Here is a 21,055-nt window from a genome sequence, read left to right as displayed (position 1 = left end):
CAAAAAGCATGGGGGGGGGGGCGATAGCTTGTGCAGCGTGGCCTGGCCACCAGCAAAGGACCTCCATGAAGTTGCCCAGCAACGCCCTGCCTGCTGCCCAGCAACATGCCTCCTCCTCCTCCTCCTCCTTGGTGTGTGGGCTGGGCAGGGGCATGGGCACGGCCCAGGAGAGGGCGGTCAATGCGGGACGCTGCCCAACCAGCCCTCCTTCAGCAGCAGCAGTGTCGCCTTCAAGGTGAGTGGCAGGCACCATGGGGCCGGGGCAGCGGGGCTCACCTGGCACGCACCCAGCCACCACTCGGTGGGAAAGGGTTCAGGGATTTCTGCTCCTCGTGACGCACTTTCCAGCCACCGGAGCCCTGCACAGACCTCTTTGGGGTGCTAGAAGGAATCACCCCTGGCCAGGTTGCCTAAAGAGGTCTATGCAGGGCTCCGGCAGCTGAAAAGTGAAAACGAGGGGCAGAAGTCCCCGAACCCAGCAGGGCAACACAGCTCCAGCAGTAGCAGTAGTTTCCCCCTTCCTCCACCCAGTCAGCAATAGCAATAGCAGTTAGACTTATATACCGCTTCATAGGGCTTTCAGCCCTCTCTAAGCGGTTTACAGAGTCAGCATATTGCCCCCAACAACAATCCGGGTCCTCATTTTATCCACCTCGGAAGGATGGAAGGCTGAGTCAACCCTGAGCCGGTGAGATTTGAACAGCCAAACTGCTGAACTGCAGTCAGCCTGCAGTGCTACATTTAACCACTGCGCCACCTTGGCTCCACCAGTTCACCACCCTCTCCTTTGCTTAGGCTCCCCGCTGGGTTTGGGAACTTATGCCCCTCCTGACCTGCTTTGCAACTGCTGGAGCCCGCATGGACCTCTTCATGGTGCTGGCTGGGCAACCTGGTTCTGGAGATTCCCCCCCCCCCCCAAAAAAAAGACGGGCTGCCTGTCTCTCCAGATCTTGTGCCTTTTCAGGATTTTCTTTTTAAAAAAGAAAACTTGCGAGGTTGCTTTGGAAGGGGACGGATGGGCAGCATTTCCCCCTGCCCCCCTCCCTGGGTGCCTGCAGCCTCGGAGCCTGCAGCCTTAAAGCAAGCCTTTGCACAGTAAAGAAAATCTTCTCACGAGTGAGAGAAGTTCTTAATTACCTTTACTGTGGAAGTTGCTGCAGATTCCGAGGCTGCAGGCACCCAGGGATGGAGTGGGGCGAATGCTGCCTGTCTGCCCCCTCCCAAAGCAACCTCGCAGGTTTTCAAGATCGTCTGCAGAGGCATTTTTAAAAAGAAAATGGTCTTCTTGGGAGGGGGAATGAGCTGCGCTTGGAGGAGCCGGCGCCCGGGGTGCCCTGAACAGCACCAGCCAACATGTCACGTAAGAAAAGCCCCAAGGGCAAGTGCGGCAGCACCGCACCCACCTCCACCCTGCCTGAGGCCCAGAAATGCATCCCCGCCTCCTCCTTCTACTCAGCAGCCGGGCTGGAGCATGGGACAGCCTTGCAACAGGCTCCTCTGCCGCTTGCGGAGCGAAGATATCACACTCGGAAGCAGCGGTGGGCTTGTTTTCCAGACGTTCCTGGCCCTGCGAAGGTTCCAAAATTGCCTGGGCTCTGGGACATCCCGTGCTGTGCCCGCTTCTGCTGCTGCCGCCTCTGCTCCCAAACGGAACTGTCAGTTGCGAGCAGGTGCCTGAAGCTGCTGCTTGCAGTCATTTACAGCTGTAGATAGATTGCACCTGAAGCTCTTCGCCCTGTGAGAGCTCCTCTCCAGCACTCCTAGTTTGGTAACATCATCAGTGCTAGAAGGGAGTGGGGTTGGGGTGGGGAAGGAGGAGAAAGGACAAAAAGGAGAAAGTGGGGGAGAAAAAGAAGGTGGGGGATAGTGGGATCCTTGCTGCTTTCTGAACTTGGTGGTTTTCTTACAGACATTTCATTACCAAACTAGTTAACATCATCAGTACTAGAAGGGAGTGGGTTTGGGGGGGAAGGAGGAGAAAGATAGGACAAAAAGGAAAAAGATAAGGAGGGAGAGGACTATGGGGTCCCTTGGTGTTCTCTGAACGTGGTGGTTTTAAATTATTTTTAGGGAATTTTTATTTATTTATTGTTTATAGAATGTTTATTACAAGAAATTTATTCCTTTTTGCAAATGTTTTATTTGTGATGCAATATGTTGCTTTTAAGTGTACAGGTTGGTGCATGGTTTATGTGTCTCAAGGTGGCTGCTTTTCTATGGGCAGGCCAAGTTGGTGCAAGGCAGCTTTGCCAGATTTTCTGTTTTTCTATGTGATACCTGGTTCGTTGTTTAGGTAACTGTGAGGTGGTTGCTGGTTCTGTGAGCTTCCTGGCACTGTCCTTTATAATTTCCCACAATGCCTTGATGGTTTTTATTCCAGTGGCTTTGTCTTTCCTGTTCTTAGGGTTAGGGAAAAAAGCTGGTTTCATCTGCAGTCTTTTGGGGGGAAATTGTTATTTTTGGGTGCATTTTCAGAGTTTGTGTCTGTATGTGTGTAATGTCCCGCAGTTATCTACACATTAATAATGATAAAGTACTAATAATGTTTCCTTATACATTTTAGTGACCTTTCCTTACATAATTGGTGATTTCTTTCATACTTTTAGATTTCTAATTGCTGTTTCTGTTAGTTAGCAATTGATAAAACAAATCCCACGTGAAAAAGAATTTGAAGCCTTCTTGATTTTAATTGTCAATTTATTCATTCCTGCGCATTCTAATATTTATTCATTTTCATATCTTTGTTTTTTCCACTGTTGTGCAAACACAATTCCAACAGCTGTTAACATGTGTAAAATTAAATATGTATTTATTCCCTTTGAAATACAAGTAGTAAGTAGTAAGCTACTTACCTTCTGTAAGTAGCTCTTTTATTGTTTTGTGTACTTATTTTAATCTTATTTAAGTAGTAAGTGCACAAAATAATAAATTTCCTTTTTTATATCTTCTTTTTGTAGATCATCCATTGGGGCAAAGAATTCAGTGACATCGTCTTGGCCACTCCCACCCGGTCACATGACTGTCAAGCCACTCCCATCCAGTCACATGACCAGCAAGCCACTCCCACCCGGTCACATGGCCGGCAGGCCACTCCTACCTGGTCACATGACCAGCAAGCCACTCCCACCCGGTCACATGGCTGGCAGGCCACTTCCACCCGATCACATGGCCGGTAAGCCACACCTACCTGGTCACATGGCTGGCAAGCCACTCCCACAAATGAGGCCATACCCACAGAGTAGGTTCCAAAATTTTTTGAAACCCACCACTGCTTTAGATATAATATCACATTTTAGATGATATCTCGTTTTATGTAATTTATAGAATGTTATCACATAACTTAGACATAGATTGATCCTGGCCTTACCAGGTTATTTCATAGATGTATTTTAATTTTGTATGAAATATTATTTATTGAAATCTTATATTTATGGGTGCTCACAGATCACTCACAGACATACTTTACTAGCTAAAACTACAATAAACTGGCTGACTTATTGACAAACCACATTACAATAAAAATATCAGTAAACAATAAGCAAAATTATGAAAAGGGAAAAACTAAGCACAGGACATAAATACATACATACATACACACACACACACACAGAGACACACAGAAAAACACACACACACATATATATTCTACTCATGCATTTTAATGGCAGCCATATATTTCATTATAATCTTCTACTGCTAATTTATGTCTATAAGTAATTTGTTCAAAACATGGTAATAACACCAACTCTGCAGACAAGTCGGTATTTAGGACCATAAATCTATTTTTATAATGTTGAAAAATAAATATTTTAGCTGTAAGCATCCACTTTCTTTGTTCATATGTCAGTTTCCATGCAATGGGGATATAATTTAAAATAAAATTGACATCCTAAAATATTGTACCTTATTTCTCAGCTTATGAAGTTGAATTAATGCCCAGAATAATTTTCTTTTAAATAGTACAGTTACAAAGCGCTGTAGAAAGACATATTTCAGTGAAACATTAAACTTTTCTATATAAACACAGTGAAATCCAGTAAGTTCAAAGGTTATTCAAAATTTGTTGAATAAAATATAATCAATATTTTTTGGTATTAGCCATTCTTTGGGCAAAATAGGAATCTCTCATTCTTTATTTCATTGAACCAACAAAGATAGTCCTTGACTGCAACCATTCATTTAGTGACTGTTGTATCCATTAAAAAAAACTAATTCTGAAATTTGGATTATTAGAAAAATAATCAAAAAACCCTTTCTTTTTCATAGTGCATCACAGTTTTCAAACAGATGTAACAGCAAGTGGAACCATTGGATTGTTGATCCCATGTCAGCCCAACTAAAGATGTTTTATGTGCACATTAAAAACTGAAGAAGGACCCAGGTGGAAAATTGTCCAAAATTTGCTACCGATAGCAGTATGCCAAATGATGTTGTTTAGCTTTGGAAAATTATTACGCTGCTGTTAAAAAATTAAAACATCTTTCAATTTGAAAATCCCTGTAATAATAAGAAATATTACATTACATTTTAGAAATTTATTTTGTAGGAATTCTATGGAAGGTATATAGTGTTATAGGAAATACATTCATTTTCAGAACATTAATCTTGCACCAAAAGATAAAATGTAAAGACTAGCATTGATTAAGACCCAAGGAAGTATTCTTAAATATTCACTATAAGGAACCAATAATTATTTAATAAATTAATGGAGGTACCTATAGAAGAGAATATTTATAGCTCATGGTTGAACTGTGAGGTCCTGGCTGCTCTCTGAGATTCGTTGTTTTCTTGCAGACCTTTCATTACCAAACTAGATCAGCATCAGCATCAGAAAGAATTAGGGTTTGCTGTCATTTTATATAATAATGGCTTGCCTTGTCAGTGTTGGTGGGAGTGTTCTTGATGGTTCTTGTTGTTTACTGTCTGTCTGAATTGGAAGCTCCTTTATTGAAGTATTGTTTACTGCTTGATTGTTGGTCTAATATTGGTATTAATTTCTGCTCATCTGGGCAACAATTGTTGGTGAGAAGCAGGGGTGGGTTTCTCGCCCCGTTCCAACCGGATCGGTTGGAACGAGGCCGGCGGCGTCCTCGCGCACGCACGTGGCATGCGCGTGCATGCACGCGGCGCACGTGTGCATACTAGCATCTGCGCGATGCTCCAGCTGCTCCTGGAGGATCGCGCAGGCGTTCTGCGCATGCGTGGAAAGCGCAAAATTCGGAAAAAACGGGTAAGGAGCGGGCGCGGGTGTGCGGGCGCGCGCGGGCGCGGGGGGGGGGGCTTCGCCGTTCCCGGAAGTTACTTACTTCCGGGTTCGGCGACCAACCGGATCGCAGGGACCAGTGCGAACCGGTCGAAACCCACCCCTGGTGAGAAGGTATTTTGGTTCTTTTGTTTCTTTCACAGCATTTTGATTGTCCCCTTTGAATGGTATGTAGATGTTCATCCTTTTTTAATTTATTTATTTACAAACATGTAAAATACACACACACAAAACTTAGACGTACACCACATTCACACAATACAATACGAACAGGAGCTTCCTGTTCTTTTTAGTAGCAATTATCAATCAATACCGCTTACCTTATATTATTTCCCTTTCTATTATATTTCATTTGGATTTCACCATTCTTAACCCTCTTATTTTACTCATAACTATTATTTTTGAGTTTTGTTGTATTCCTTCATTGATTCTTGTTTCTTTCCTCCATCCACCTATACCATTTATCCCATATCTGGTAGAATTCTGATTCTTTTCCCTGGATTTCTTTAGTTAGTTTGTCCATTTCAGCACAATCCATAACCTTTCTTATTATTTCATCTTCGCTTGGAGTTAATTTGTTTTTCCATTTCTGGGCAAAGGAAATCCTTGCCGCTGTAATTATATGTAGTATTAAACACTGGATTTCTTTTTTGTATTTCGCAGACATTATTCCTAATAAAAAAAACTTCAGGTTTCCATTCTATTTTAACCCCTGTTATTGCCTCCAGCCAATTTTTGATCCTTTTCCAAAAAAATTTAGCCTCTTCACAGGTCCACCATAAATGGTAATATGTTCCGTGTATTGATTTGCATTTCCAACATTTTGGGGAGGTATTTGTTAAGATTTTAGCTAACCTTGTTGGTGCCAGGTGTCATCTGTAAAACATTTTGTACTGGTTTTCCTTGTATGCAACTGATAGTGTCATTTTTAAGTTTGTTCCCGAAAATTTTTCCCATTTGTCTAAATTTAATATTATAGCCAAAGTTCTGCGCTCATTTTATCATTTGCTTTTTCACAATTTCCTCTTCCATTTTATACTTCAGGAGAAATTTACATATTCTCCCTATCATCTTTTTATCTGAGCTTTGAATAATTTTATCCAATTTGTGTGGTTCTGTTTTGATGTCACATAATTTAGTATCATTATTGTATTTAGTTTTGATTTGGAGGTAAATTAGCCAGTCAACTTTCATGTTCTGTTCTGCCAATTCTTCAATTGTTTTTAAATTTCCCTGTCTATCAATTAAGTCTCTGTATCTTAGCATTTTGTTCATATCTATAAAATTTGGATGGGTCGTCCTTTCTGTCGGTGATAGCCAATTCAGGATTTTCACGTAGTGGTTTTTTTTTATTTTGAGCCAATTTTGCAATAACGCTCTTCTAATTAAATGATTTTGAAAGTATTTGTGCGTTTTATTTTTATCATCCCATAGGAATGTATGCCAGCCTGCTTGCAAATCATGGCCTTCTAAGGTCAAAATTCTTTTATTCTTTAGCTCTATCCAATCCTTCACTCATGTTATTGTTACTGCTGATGCTTATAATTCCCAATTTGGTAATGCTAAACTCCCCTCTCCTTGCTGTCTTCCATTGACTGCAGTTTAATCCTTGCTTTTCGTCCCTGCCAAATGAACCTAGCAGTTATTTTGTTTAATTCTTGAAAGAATTTTTTACCCGGATTAATAGGTGCAGTTTGCAACAGGAATAAGATTATGTTGTCAAATGCTTTTTGTGCATCAAGGAAAACCAGTACCATTTGTTTTTCTGGATGCGCCTCGTAATACTCTATTATGTCTAGGATGACTCTCGTATTATTTTTAATGTGTCTGTGAAGTAAAAATCCGTTTTGGTCCAATATATTATTTTATTATATTTGTATAGCTCCACCGGTATTCCATCTGGTCCTGAGGTTTTATTATTTTTCTGTTTTTTCAGGACTAATTCCACTTCGGCTAACGTTATTGGCCTGTTTATCACCTCCCTTTGTTCTTTTGAGATTGGTATTACCTTTTCTGTGTTTAAATAATGTTTTATCTTGATTTCCTCCATACTATCTTGCGCGTATAGTTGTGCGAAGTATTTGTGAATAATATGCTTCTTTTCTTCCGCTTTGTATTGAATTCTTCTTTTAATTAGTATATCATCCTTTTTTCTCTTTCATTCTTCAATCTGTATGCCAGCCATCATCCAGGTTTGTTGGCTTGTTCAAAGTAATTTTGTCTGGCCGCTTTAATTTTCTGTGCTAATTCCTTTTGAGTTATTAAGTTGATCTTATGTTTTATCATCTCTCTTTTTTCTTTTTTAATTTTATTCTTTGGGTCTTTCTGTAGTTCAGCTTTGGCTTCCATAAGTTCTTTTTGCATACATTCTTGTTGCTCTTTTTGTTTTCTAGTTTTTCTCGCCATGTAGGCAATCATGAGGCCTCTTGTGTATGCTTTCACAGTGTCCCAGAGATTTTGAATTGAGGTGTCTTCTTTTTTATTTATTCTAAAAAATAGTTCTAATTCTTCCTCCAGCATTTGAGTGTATTCTATTTCATTTACAATATTTGAATTCATCATCCATCTTTTTCTTCTTCTTTGACCTTTCCATCTTAATTTTATTGGATTATGATCTGCTCACTCATTTGCTTCTATTTCAACTTCGTCTAGTTGATTACATAAACCAGATGAAATCCAAGCCATGTCAATTCTTGATAGGGATTGGTGGGGGTTCGAATAAAAGGTATATTGCTTTCTTTTTTTGTGCCTTTCTCTCCAAATATCATGTAATTTATATTCCATTGCCATCTCAAAAAAGGATTTGGGTAATGTATTTCTTTTGTTTTATTTTTCTTTTTGCTTTCATAGTCCATTTTTTTATCCACTATTACATTATAATCCCCAATTAAGCAAATATTTTCATATTCTAATTCGTTTATTTTGTTGTGTAATTTCCTATAGAATTCCTCGTTTCGGATTTGGTGCATATATGACTATTAATAATATCGGTTTTTCTGTTGTCTCTAATTCAGTCATTAGCATCCTGCCTTCTTCTTCAGAGTAGACTGCTTTGAAATTTATTTTTTCCTTTATATAGGTTGCTATCCCTCTTTTTTTTTATCTGCCAGTGCTGTATATAATTTCTCTAGTTTTTTGTTTTCCAATAAGTTCTTATGTTTCCTTTTAATATGCACTTCCTGTATACCTTAAGTTTCTTAAGTTTCTTAAACATCTGCGCTCTTTTTTTTGGTGTGTTCAGTACATTCAAGTTTATCGAAATAATTGTTATTTCCTGGTCCATCTATAGATGGGATGTTTTTTGTTGCTTCTGGTTTGTATCTGATTTGTCCTTCTCACGCCTTCCTTTTCTGCTCTCTCTCTTTCTTGCCTCTGTTCTTCTTTCCTGTTTCTTTCCTTGTCTTCTCATGTTTCTTCCTCTTGACTTCTACTTTCTAGGTCCTCTTTACTTCCTTGTTCTTCTTCCCCTGTGCAGTATTTTTCATAGAATTCCTGTGCTTCTTCTATATTCTCTTATCTTATATCTTTTTCCATGCCGAGATACCAGTACCCCTTCTAGTACCAACCATCTATACATTATTCTGTTTTTATTTTACTGATTTGTTAAAAATTAGTATTGTCTACGTTGTTCACGGATTCTCCGTGGTATCTGTTTAAGCGTGATCAACTCTTTTCCCTGGAATGTAATCGTCCCTTCTCTGGTTTTTTTGTACACTTCACCTCTAGTTGGGTTTGGGTTTTTTTTGCCAAATCTTACGTGCACTTTCTCTCTTTTGTTTCTTTCACAGCATTTTGATTGTCCTTTTTGAATGGTATATAGACGTTGTTCATCTCTATGTGCCTTTTGATGGCTGATTTGTCTGAATGCCAGGCTTTCAGGAATTCTCTAGCATTTTTTGGGACTTGGCTTGGTCTAGGATTCTCACTATTTCCCAGTTGAAATTATGGTTAAGTCTGTCCATGTAGTTGAAATTAAGGAGTTTTCATTGTGTCTTCTGACCTCTAGTTTTTTTTAAAAAAAAATTGACAGAAATGCAAACTTGGACCAGTTAATTAAAAATTAACCAAATCACTATTTAAATTAATTAACAATTAACCAAGGTAACAGTTTGCCTCCTGGAGTTATGGGTTCTCCATTGCTGGAAGTTTTCAAGAGATGATTGGACAACTATTTGTCTAGGAAGCTATAAGGTCACCTCCCATAGGTAGGGGGTTGGACTGGAATACCTCCAAGGTCCCTTCCAGCCCTATGATTCTATTTCTATTTCTAACTGAATATCCTGTCATTTTCCCAAACACATTTATAAATGCATCAAAGTTGGAACTGAGATATGGACATGGAGTATAGACATAAATAACAATGGCAACATATAATATCAGTACACTTAATGAATTATTATGATGTAGACCATGAATATTATAAGCTACAGAAACACAAACTACTAAAAACCAAAAAGAAAGTCTGCATCCTAACTTAGTGCCTTAGTGGAAAAGAGGGATGAAAAGCTACCACTACCTTTCTCTTTGCACAGGAATTGCATTAGGTGTGACCTAATTTGAGCCTCACCTTATGAGCTTTCAGATGAAATAGATATTTTACTACACATTATGATTTGGCCCTTAAAACCTAGTCCCTTGGGAATATTGCTCTTGATAAATGGACTTTTTGAATTTGTCCACACTTACTATGGAAGGTATTGTATGTAGAGGCACCAGATATGTGGGCGAAACTCTTGAGGACCCCTAAGTGGAAATTGGAAATTATATACTTCTTTGTTATCATCTAGTGATTGTCCAGATTTTTGAAGTCAAGAACTGGTATATATATGTATGAAGAAAAAAGAAAAAACATCTTTTCCACACTCTCCCCTGGCCTTCCACCCAAAAAAGATTGGGGACCCTGCTTTAGTCTATAGAAACACAATATTTGTCATTCTGAGGACTTTGCTAAGGCAGGGCAAAATCTAAATTTGATTATATTTTATTTTCATGCTGTTTGAATATAAACTAATTACACTTCATATGACTATGTGCTATTTGTATGAACCGTATGTAGTTTTGTAATTCCTGCTGCTTTAATGGTTTTTTTTAAGAATTCCAAGAGTGACATCCAAGACCTTTGGGTTTTCTTGTGATCCTGGGGCTCAGACTACATATCACTTATTCAGCAAGCCCATTTGAATTTGGACTGTAATGGTTCAGTGCTCTTCAAGATTTAGTGAAACAGAGCCAGTACCCTACTATCATCTCCAAAATGCTGAAGAGAGAGTTTTTAAATCCAATCTTATTGTCATGCAGAGAATATATAACCCACTATAACCAATGTGTTATATAGTAATCAAGGCTGTTAAAGTGGGTAATATCATTGCAATTGATGATATATTGTAGCTCCTACCTGATAATTCTGTCTCAAGGACTTATACATTTCCAGGGGGGGAAACAATAAAAATGCAAGGGTAAATCTAATTAAACTGTCACATTTATCACTTTCTCACAACTAAAATCAACTGAATGCAGACTGTGTTCTGCTTATTTTTTTAATTAATAGAATAGAATAACTAGAAAATTGGAAGGGACCTTAGGGGTCTTCTGGTCCAACCCTTTGCTCAGCAGGAAACTCTATACCATTTCAGACAAATGGTTGTAGTCTCTTCTTAAAAACTTCCAGAGTTGAAGGATTCACAACTTCTGGAGGCAAGTTGTTCCACTTATTAATTGTTCTGTCAGGACATTTCTCCTTAGTTCTAGGTTGCTTCTCTCCTTCCATCCATTGCTTCTTGTGCTGCCCTCAGGTGCTTTGGAGAATAGCTTGACTCCCTTTTCTTTGTGGCAACCCCTGAGATATTGGAACACTGCTATCATGTCATCCTGGTCCTTCTTTTCATTAAACTAGACATACCCAATTCCAGCAACCGTTCTCTATATGTTTTAGTCTCCAGTCCCGTAAATCATCTTTGTTGCTCTTCTCTGCACTCTTTCTAGAGGCTTTTTTTACATTGTGGTGATGAAAACTGGATGCAATATTCCAAGTGTGGCCTTACCAAGGCATTATAGAGTGGTATTAACACTTCACGGGATCTTCATTCTATCCCTCTGCTTATATAGCCTAGGACTTTGTTGGCTTTTTTCACAGCTGTAGCCCACTGCCGGCTCATATTTAAATGATTGCCCACTAGAACTCCAAGATCCAAGGTCCCTCTCACATTTACTACTATTGAGCCAGGTACGACCTATACTATACCTGTGCATTTGGTTTTCTTGTCTAAATGCAGAACCTTACTTTTTTCACCATTTTATTATGCAGTTATACTTTTGAACCTCTTAAATTTTAAATCTAATTGAAAATAATTAGTCAGGACTTTATTTCAGACCAATGTGTCTTATATAACCCTAGTATTTCTGTCTCTGCTTTAAACTTAGGAATCCTTTTCACAAGATCATGTCCTGAATACACATCCACCATCGAGCATTGTCTGTAGGAGCTGTGAGGGGATCTGACATATTACAATCTTTCTGAGACATTTTTTTTCCTTTTGTTCCTCTGAGTCCTTCTTGACTCCTGATGGTACTGCCCAGACAGGTCCCGGTAGTTTTCTTGGAAATGGTTTGCCCTTGCCTCCTCCTTAGAGCTGAAAAAAAAAATGATGGCCAGAAAGTCACCCAAATGACTTCATGCCTAAAGTGGGACTAGAACTCACAGCCTCCTGGTTTCTAGCCTAGTACCTCAACCACTATATCAACCACTTACCCAAACCAAATAATTATTCCTATTTCTTGCTTAATATATCTGAGATTTATTGTGGGACTTTCTACATGGCACATGCGTTCGTGATAGGATGTCTGTCTGTTCATGCTGAGTTTTTCACTCAGAGGCTAAGAGAATTTCCATGTTTTAAAGCCTTAGTGCAGTGTTTCTCAACCTTAGCAACTTGAAGATGTCTGGACTTCAACTCCCAGAATTCCCCAGCCAGCAAATGCTGGCTGGGGAATTCTGGGAGTTGAAGTCCGGACATCTTCAAGTTGCCAAGGTTGAGAAACACTGCCTTAGTGTCTTCCCTTTTAAGGCAGCTCCAGATAGTGCAACTGTTGTAGAAGGCACCCCAGCATACAAAGGGTTCCTATTACTAAGCAGCTATGGGCATACATGGGGAAACCCTGGTTACGGTTCTGCTCATGTCACAACAGAAGTGAGCTTTCTGACTTTCTACTTGGAGACAAGATAGCATTTGAAAGCTGTGGAGGACAATTCAGGCACAGTGGGGGGGGGAGGCAGGAGGGAAAGAGAGCACTGACTACACTGCAGTTTGCTCTTTTATCTGAGCTGAGCTGGAACAGCTTAGCAAGCAATGGCCATGAGAAAAAGAACATTTTTCTTAGCAAACTCTAATTTTGGTTCCAGTTGTCTCAACTGCTGCTGGAAAGGAATACACCACCATTCCGTGTCTACCCAAAAGGACCTTGGCTCACTTTTTTCTGAAGACAGTAAGCAAAACAAAATACAATTGAAATTCCTCCTCTTGAAATGGGCTGTGAACTACTATACTCTAGTGTGTGATACACTGACATCATTAAACACTCAATTGAACACCTGTTTCAATTTAATCCGAGCCTATTAATTGGCTATGAAGATCCATGAGATTTTGAATGTCCTTACGAGTAGCACCTTAATGTTTTTCTAGATGCCCTTCTTTTCTGTAGGGATTGTTGTTTGGCGTTCCTGAAGCTCATACTTTCATGGCCCCCCTGACTCTTTGCAATATTATTAATCAGAAGTTATGACTGGCTTAGGTCCTAGTGGGAAAGTGCAAATGAGTCTTTTGTGGCTATCAAGATGTTATGAGATTGATTAGATTAGATTAGATTTAATGAATTTATAGACCGCCCAATCCCGAAGCACTCCGGGCAGCTTACAACAATACATTTTTAAAAATAGAAAAATTAAAAACACAGAAACATAGATTTAAAAAAAAGCCATAACATACACCCAGTCTGATTGGGGCTGGACCTCAGTCATGAGGTCAACAGCCCGGGGCCTGCCAAAATAGCCAGGTCTTAATAGCCTTTCAGAAGGCCATGAGAGTGGGTAGGGTCCGGATCTCTGGGGGCAGTTTATTCCAAAGGGTCAGAGCGGCTACAGAGAAGGCCCTCCCCCGGGTGGTTGCCAGCCGACATTGTCTGGCTGACGGCACCCGGAGAAGGCCTACCCTGTGCGATCTTATCGGTCGTTGGGAGGTATATGGCAGAAGACGGTCTCGTCTTTAATTGTCCCCCATTTTATAGTCCAGGGTTGATGGGGGTTGGAGGGGGTGCAGAAAAAGTATGATTGCAGAAGCAGCATTACTAGCAAACACTTTATCTAATTAAGTCAGAAATGGCTGGCCAGATGCCTGTAGTTCTGTTGCAACCTAGAACAAGTATACTCTAGGAGACTGCAGGAGAAGCCTTCTGGAACAAACAGGCTAGCAGAGTCTGGGATCTTAAGTCTGTCTCATCCCAGGAAAGTCTTCCTCAGATCAACATAAGATTGTTTTCCTCCCCTCACTCTCATTTTTAAAAGCCTGCTTTAGAATTAAACAGGAAATGAGGAATCTGTCATTTCTTTCCTACACTCTGAAACAGCATATGAAAAGAAAAAGCTAATTTCTTCCACTTCTTTCTCTTTCGCCTTTCTTTCTTGCTACTTGCAACCTTATCCTTTTCCATCTCTGTTTCTTCTGCTTGTGGGATAAGCTCCAGAAGTTAACCATTAATTTGCCATTTTGTCAGCTTTCCTCTTTTAAAAAAACACACTACTGATCTCCTAAACAACTTACCAAAGGACTCTCTCGGCTTCTGTCAAATTATTCACATCATGCTTCTTAAATATGGAAAACATGTTAATTTCTAGGCCAGTCTCCTGAACCAACTGTATCCTCTGTCATCTAATAGCTATAGAACTGTGATGGAAAGTTCCTTTAACTCATCTTAAGGGGTCATTCTGTAACTCAAAGAAATACTTTATTGACAGGAAGAAATATATGTAAGCTTAAGCAAGTCCAGGCAACATTTTTTTTTCCTGAGCTGCAGGAATATATTACAAAACTGATTTCATTTGATACAGTAGCTATCTATTTGCATTCAATCTTTTTTTCCTCTGTGGCCTTCTATATATTACTGACTTGTAATTCACCTAGAGCCTTCTGTTTTGGGCAGAATAGAGAAACTGTAAATAAATACATAGTATATGAGTTTCAGCTTGCATATTTTTTTCTTCTTTCCAAGGTCATTTCAGGGGCTAGGATATGCCTGAAAAGTGTTTTATATATACATATACACAGGGAATAAATACCATAAGTAGGCATTTTTGTTGCTACTTTGGAGGGATTTGAATAGGGAATAAAACTCACCCTTGATTCCAGTTTAAGAAGAGAATAGAAATAAGCCAGGGTGTGTTATGAGAGTTTTTCCTAGTAAATATTTCCTAGTAAAAATTCTAAACGTTACATTGTCTCTCTGTTGGTGGGGTGATCTCATAGTTTATTAGATTTTTTCTGGATTATATTTTAAATTAAACATATGTTTAGCAGTTGCTTCCTGTAGAGGAAATACTGGGAATACAGTGCCATCCTTTGCCAAGGCTAAAGCTTTCACTCAGCAAATTGGTCCATGTGTCTGGGCAAGCATTTTGTTCAAGGGATATGGTCAACAGCAAGAGCTTTGCAGCACTATTACCATAATCACAATTGCTCTGCAATTCATTAATTCTATTGCTCCAAAACAAAGGTGTACAAAATATAATCCCACTCAGTTTTTTTAGGATTACTGATCCTTTTAAACAACAGGAGCTTTTTGAGGTTTGTGTGTGTGTGTGTGTGAGAGAGAGAGAGAGAGATAGAGATAGAGAGAGAGAGAGACAGAGACAGAGACAGAGACAGAGAGAGAGAGAGATTTTCAGTGGTATCTTTGAGTATCAAACATATGAAAGGTTTGCATTTCTTCTCCTTCCATTCTCACTGATTTGAGCAATGGTTTAGCTGCCCAAGCAACAATCCCAGATTTTCCTGCAACTGTGATGTGTGTTGTTGTTTAATGGAAATATGCATCTAAAATAGTATGTTTTTGATGGTATCAGTGGTATCTTATGGAGACCCTAAGAAATATTATTCCATTAAAGCTGATAACAAGGATTGCAACAACCAATTCCTTTGTCCACTTAGACTCCCCATGAATATTAGCACTGTAACTCCCAGCATAATTTGACCACCATATCTGGTAAGCATCAAACTGGGGAAAGTGGGTCTACTCCAAGATTTATATCTCAGTTTTCATTTATATAACTGAGAAATTATCTGATTTAGAGAATATCTGACTTCCCTAAGTGATAAAACAAAAATAATATTGATCACAATCTGAGGAAAATAACAGGATCATCGTGCAAAAGTTAGATTCCACTACAAACTTCAGTAATCCTTGAATGTGTGGCTATGGACAGCTTTTGGACTTCATAATTGGGATGGTAATTACTCAGCTAGGAGGCAAGGCTGCACATTATGGCTGCTGTTTTCTGCTTTACTGGATTATAAAAAGTTTATACCTGGCAGTTCTAGCTCCCCACAAGCAAGGATATTTACATCATTCTTGTACCACATTTGGAATTATTATCATTCAGTAAAAATGTTTGAAATAATATTAAATCAATTTTAACAATAACCCCGAGTAAATTCAGAAGGAGAGAGAGACTAAAATTGTAACAGTTCATGAGTAGGGAACATCACGATGCATGCCTGCTTCCCACCTCTCCCCCATCATCATCAGGCCCCTATTCTGAGCTGGGCCACCAAGCTAACTGGTGCGCTCAAGCTCCATTAGAAGTACCATAGTGACTTCAGGAATAGAAAACATCCTGCAGTCCAGATTATTGAGTTTTCTGGGCCAGCACAGGTGGCTGCCAGGAAGCAAATTAGTAATCTATAAATCAACCACAGGTTAGAGGTAAAAGCACACTCAGGCTCTATCACAGCTAGATGGAATGAAATAGCCTTAGAAAAGGACCTTCTGCAGGTCATCCATTCAACAGGGCAGCAGGGATCCAGACTAGTAAACTACCGGTATCAATCAGGCAACATATTCAAGGGAGAAACAAATGATGAGGCCAGAGGAAATCTAAAGTCCAACACACAATCTTGTAGAATATTCACCAGCAGCTTTTTTAGCACTGTTCAAAGAGAAATAATGCAATAAACAAGTTTATAAGTGCATTGCTGAGATCCATCAAATTGGAACTGTAGAGTCTGCTGTTCCATTAGCATTTATATGCCTTTTGGGTGGCCTTTCAGATCTGGGAAGTTTACCCCTCTAGTCTTCATTAAATGCATCTGCTTAGTTCCTTAATTTCTGAGTTACTGTCAGGGGTGGGGGGGGGAGAGAGCTTGTGAATCTGTTAGCTTTGGTCAAGTCAGAATGAAATCACTGACTCCAGTAGTGCTGAAATCTCCAGCCACAAGACTATGGTCACTTGATGCCACTAGCTCATTTCCTTTCTGTCCTTTTCATCTAAAATCATGTTACCTGGCAGGATCATAATAGTGAAGCAACAACAACTCATGCTTCTAGCCTCTCTCAACACAAACACCTTGTATTTTTTAAGAGTTTTGAAGCAGAAGTCAGGAGAACATAAGTTGGTTCCCTTCTCCTTGGAAGTGAGCATATCAGTAGCTCCACTATGACTTAATTGTGGGCCAAATATATTGCAACTTCTCTTCCAAACACTTCAAGAGATGAGGAGGCATATATTCAGACTGGCTTCCAATAAGAAAGAAGTGCTAAGCATTTTCAGATGCTAAAGCATACTCCGTTTTTTCAGAAGCAAACACAATAGAAAGCAGGTTCAATATAGTTGAGACACCCTAGATTTTTTTCCAGTATTGCATCCCCAACTCGCCACATGGCACTAAAACATCTAAAGCAGTGTTTTTCAACCACTGTGCCGTGGCACACTAGTGTGCCGTGACATAGTGTAAGGTGTGCCGTGGGAAAAACACCTGCCTATAGTCAATATAGGCACAGAGTTAAATTTTTTAAACATTTTCTAATGATGGTGTGCCTCGTGATTTTTTTCATGAAAAAAGTGTGCCTTTGCACAAAAAAGGTTGAAAAACACTGATCTAAAGCTTCCATTTGTGCATTTTCATTGCCTTTATGAAGATGTCATAGGCAGCTCTTCCTTGCCTGAAGGCTGCCTCTCCTTTCTGCCTGTGAATTTCCAAGTTCATTCTCATGTGTCTTGACTTAGTGGCACGTTTAGAAATTAATTTCAAACAAATATCACACTTTAAAGTAATTAACAGGTATTATTAGTGGCATCATGAATTGTTCCTTCTTGTTTCATTATTGAATGCAGTATAACCCTTCCTGGATTATTTTAGAATTGACATAAGATTATAGATTATATAATGATACAATTGCTATTTGTTATCAATTTACGACTAAACGATCAGTGGGTTATTAGCTGTTATGAAAATATTCAGTCAGCAGTTGTGTGAAACAAACTCAGGCAAGCAAGCTGGCTCGTTTACTGATAGACATGTGATTTACAATCTATATTTTTTGCATTCTCCAGATACTCAGCATCTCCTAGGGGTGGAGGTAGCCCTCACTATTGTAGTATTAGCATATTATATTAGTGCTTGGAAAGGGTAGATTGGATGAGAGGATCGTGAACAGAATGGGTGTATATTGTCTATCTAAAACTTCACCTTCCTATCATAATAGAAAGGATCACGTACAACACAAGTATGATTCATACATTGACCAATCCAAAGGAACTGGAAGTGAATCCAAAAAGGAATTTATATGTTCCTTCCTATAAATACCATGTAACTGTGCAGGAAGAAATAGTTGACTAATTTTCCAGGCATAGGTAATTCTACTTTAGTATGAGGCCAAGTTTATGTTTTTTCAAAAAATATCTGAGATCAATGGCTAATAATTGCAATACTGTATTTGGCAGTATATTCTTAGATTTCTCTGTGTGGACAACTATATGTATGAAAGTTTTGTGAGGAGCAGTTGCCTCTCCCTTTCAACTTTTTTGTTGCCTGCCTTGAAGGGCTGACAACTTCCCAATCCAAATACATGTGGCAGGAGAATCAAATGACACAGTTTCAAGCCTTGTAGAGTCACAGATGCTAATGGTACTCGCCTATTGTTATGAACACTATGGGAGGACAAATAAAGCATAATTTACCTCAGCAAAGTAGTTCTCAAAGAAGGGTGTTGCATTGTTCTGTATTCTTAAAAAATCCAAAAGTCAACAGTATGCATGAGTTCTCTGTGAGTTTATTAGAAAAACAGTTTAATTGATTTGGTTTTTAAAAGATATGAATTCCTTAAATTAGGAAATTTCACTATTCTGATTTAAAACCGGTGGTTTTGCCAGCAGCAAGTGTAATGTTTTGTACCTGTTTGTCATAGTGAAATTCCACATTACAATTGCTTTTCAAATCTGAAAATAAGAGCTCTGATTTAGCAAGATTTATTTAACTTTGACCAAGTACAATTACAACAAGGAGATTTAGTGTGGCAACTTCATCTTAATAGAGAAGCCTATGCACACATTTGGAATGAAGCCACTATCTATTCTACACAAGTATGCCCCATTGAATTCCATATGGCTTCCTTCCAAATAACTGCATATAGAACTGAAGCTTTGCTTCAAGATCTATATGTAAATCATGGGATTATTAGGGTTACAAAAAGAATTATTTAATTGTATTACCATTCAGGTCAAGACATAATCAACCTAATGAACTTCAGCATAGAACAATTGGTGGTAATCATTACAGATCAATTTATTTATTAAATTTATGTGCCACCGATCTCCCTGATGAGATGAGAAATATGTAATTTGGGGATAATTCTCTCTGTTACGATTTCAAATGGTTATTGATGAATTGATAGTAATTGGTCATGGACTTTGTTCATAATTTCTGTTAGAGAAATAACTATTGTGAATGTTTCCTCATGCATAAAGGATCATAATTGGTTCCAATTTTGTTTGCACTTTTCTTTAAACCTGTTTGTTCTTATGGAATTAAGATTAATTTTTAATGTGATTGGAAAACAAAATAAATGCATTATCATTCACTGTTTGGATGTGAAATAACCCAACATATAAATGGAAGTAAAAACAAATTTGAATCCTTTCATTTCTGCTGTTCATTTGTTTGTCAGGCTGGTCTATTTCCCTCCTTCTCAGTGATATAGTATTTTTATAAAGAAAAGAAGGAGGCAGCAAAATTTGTGAATGTTTTAGCTTTGTTGGTTCTCCCTGTTAGTTTGCAAGAACATGTAGTAGTTAAATTAATATACACAACACACTGCGATTGAATTGGGGTGTCTTGCCATCCTTGAAATTCTTCCAGTTGACCATGGTCCTCCCTGAGGTTTCCTTCACCCCCAAAGCCCCTCCCCTTTGTCTTTATGATCTTCAAATTTTAATTCTAATTGTTTGTAATTTTGATCATTGTAGAAAAGCAGGATAGCTGGGTCTGTCTTCTAGAAAGCTCTTTGTAGGAGAAATTCAGAAGTGCTGTTATTTATACCTTAAGAAAAAGCTTAATCCTAACATATATGTCCCTTGGTTTTTCTCCTCAGGATGGGAGAAGGACCTTTATTGGCCATCAGCTTGGTGGAGTCATGGAGCTGCCAAACAGCAAGGACCAAAGGGTCAAGTCAGCCAGAGCTGTCCAAATCACTTACTACCTCCAGACTTACCATTCTGCAGCCCAGGACCTCATTGGTGAGAAGTGGGAGAATGAATTCTGCAAACTGATACACAAGCTGCAGCTCCATCACAAGGATCTACAGCTGCATTCTCTGGCATCCTTTAGTTTGTGGAGGGACTTTCACAAGACCAGCTTCCTAGCCAAGGGCAAGATCTTAGTGAGCCTCATGCTTGTTCTGTTGGTGGCCATCCTCTCCAGCTCCATGAAAGATTGCCTTCGCAGCAAGCCATTTCTTGGACTCTTGGGAGTACTCACAATCTGTATCTCCAGTGTTACTGCTGCAGGGATATTTTTCATTACTGATGGAAAATATAATTCGACTCTGTTGGGAATCCCTTTCTTCGCAATGGGTAATTATTTATCTTTTTAATAATTGGATTAGTGTTGCTGAATGACAGAATTGTAAATGGCTCATATTGTCAGCGTTCCAAATATCATGCAGAATTAAATCAGAGTCCAAGACAGAGCTATCCTTAAATTTCCAATTTAATAAGACAGACATGTTGGCAACGAACTGTGGAATCTCATATCTGAAAACTTCCTGGGATTCCACCCAGTTGAAAGTTCATGATCTTATCCCCACACCCATAAATCCATCACATGGTCCAATCTTCTTCGGCCATGCTGGCATCTCCACCCAGCTGATTCTGGTCAGGTGCAGAGGTGTGGAGACAAAAGATGACATTGGGCTTCTAGAAAGGAATGACAACAACACATTCCACAATTCTACTCCTTTCTATACCCCCTCCCAATTACTACACTAATGAAACAACATAGGAAAATAATAGAGTGTGTGGCAGGCCAAAAATCCCAAAAGGAATATAACTGCAGGACTGACAGGCGGCCTCTCCTCAGAAGAAAAATGTTTCCTGAAAAGAGAATAAAATAAAAGTTAACATAACACAATTAACCACCTCTCCCCTCCCCCAGGGGGACCCTTTGGCTTATCGGGAAACTTCTCATGAAATTGTTCTACTAACTTTTCCAGTTTTAAGTTCCAACTTTTCACCCAAGTAGCTTCGGCCAA

The 21,055-nt window shown here is 39.1% G+C and overlaps 1 protein-coding gene across 2 annotated transcripts in view; it reads left to right on the top strand.

The window, feature by feature from the left end:
• The window catches only part of PTCHD4 (patched domain containing 4), a 73,864-nt gene that overhangs the window by 14,702 nt on the left and 38,107 nt on the right, over nucleotides 1–21,055 (top strand). For both annotated transcript variants that reach the window (XM_032214637.1, XM_032214636.1), the window contains exon 2: nucleotides 19,898–20,378. In XM_032214637.1, the coding sequence (XP_032070528.1) occupies nucleotides 19,898–20,378 (481 nt within the window). The remainder of the gene's footprint in view (nucleotides 1–19,897; nucleotides 20,379–21,055) is intronic.

The sequence above is a fragment of the Thamnophis elegans genome, chromosome 3 (genome assembly GCF_009769535.1).
Source record: "Thamnophis elegans isolate rThaEle1 chromosome 3, rThaEle1.pri, whole genome shotgun sequence".
NCBI lineage: Eukaryota > Metazoa > Chordata > Lepidosauria > Squamata > Colubridae > Thamnophis > Thamnophis elegans.
The sequence above is the reverse complement of the archived record's forward strand: the minus strand, read 5'-3'. Positions and strand labels throughout refer to the sequence as shown.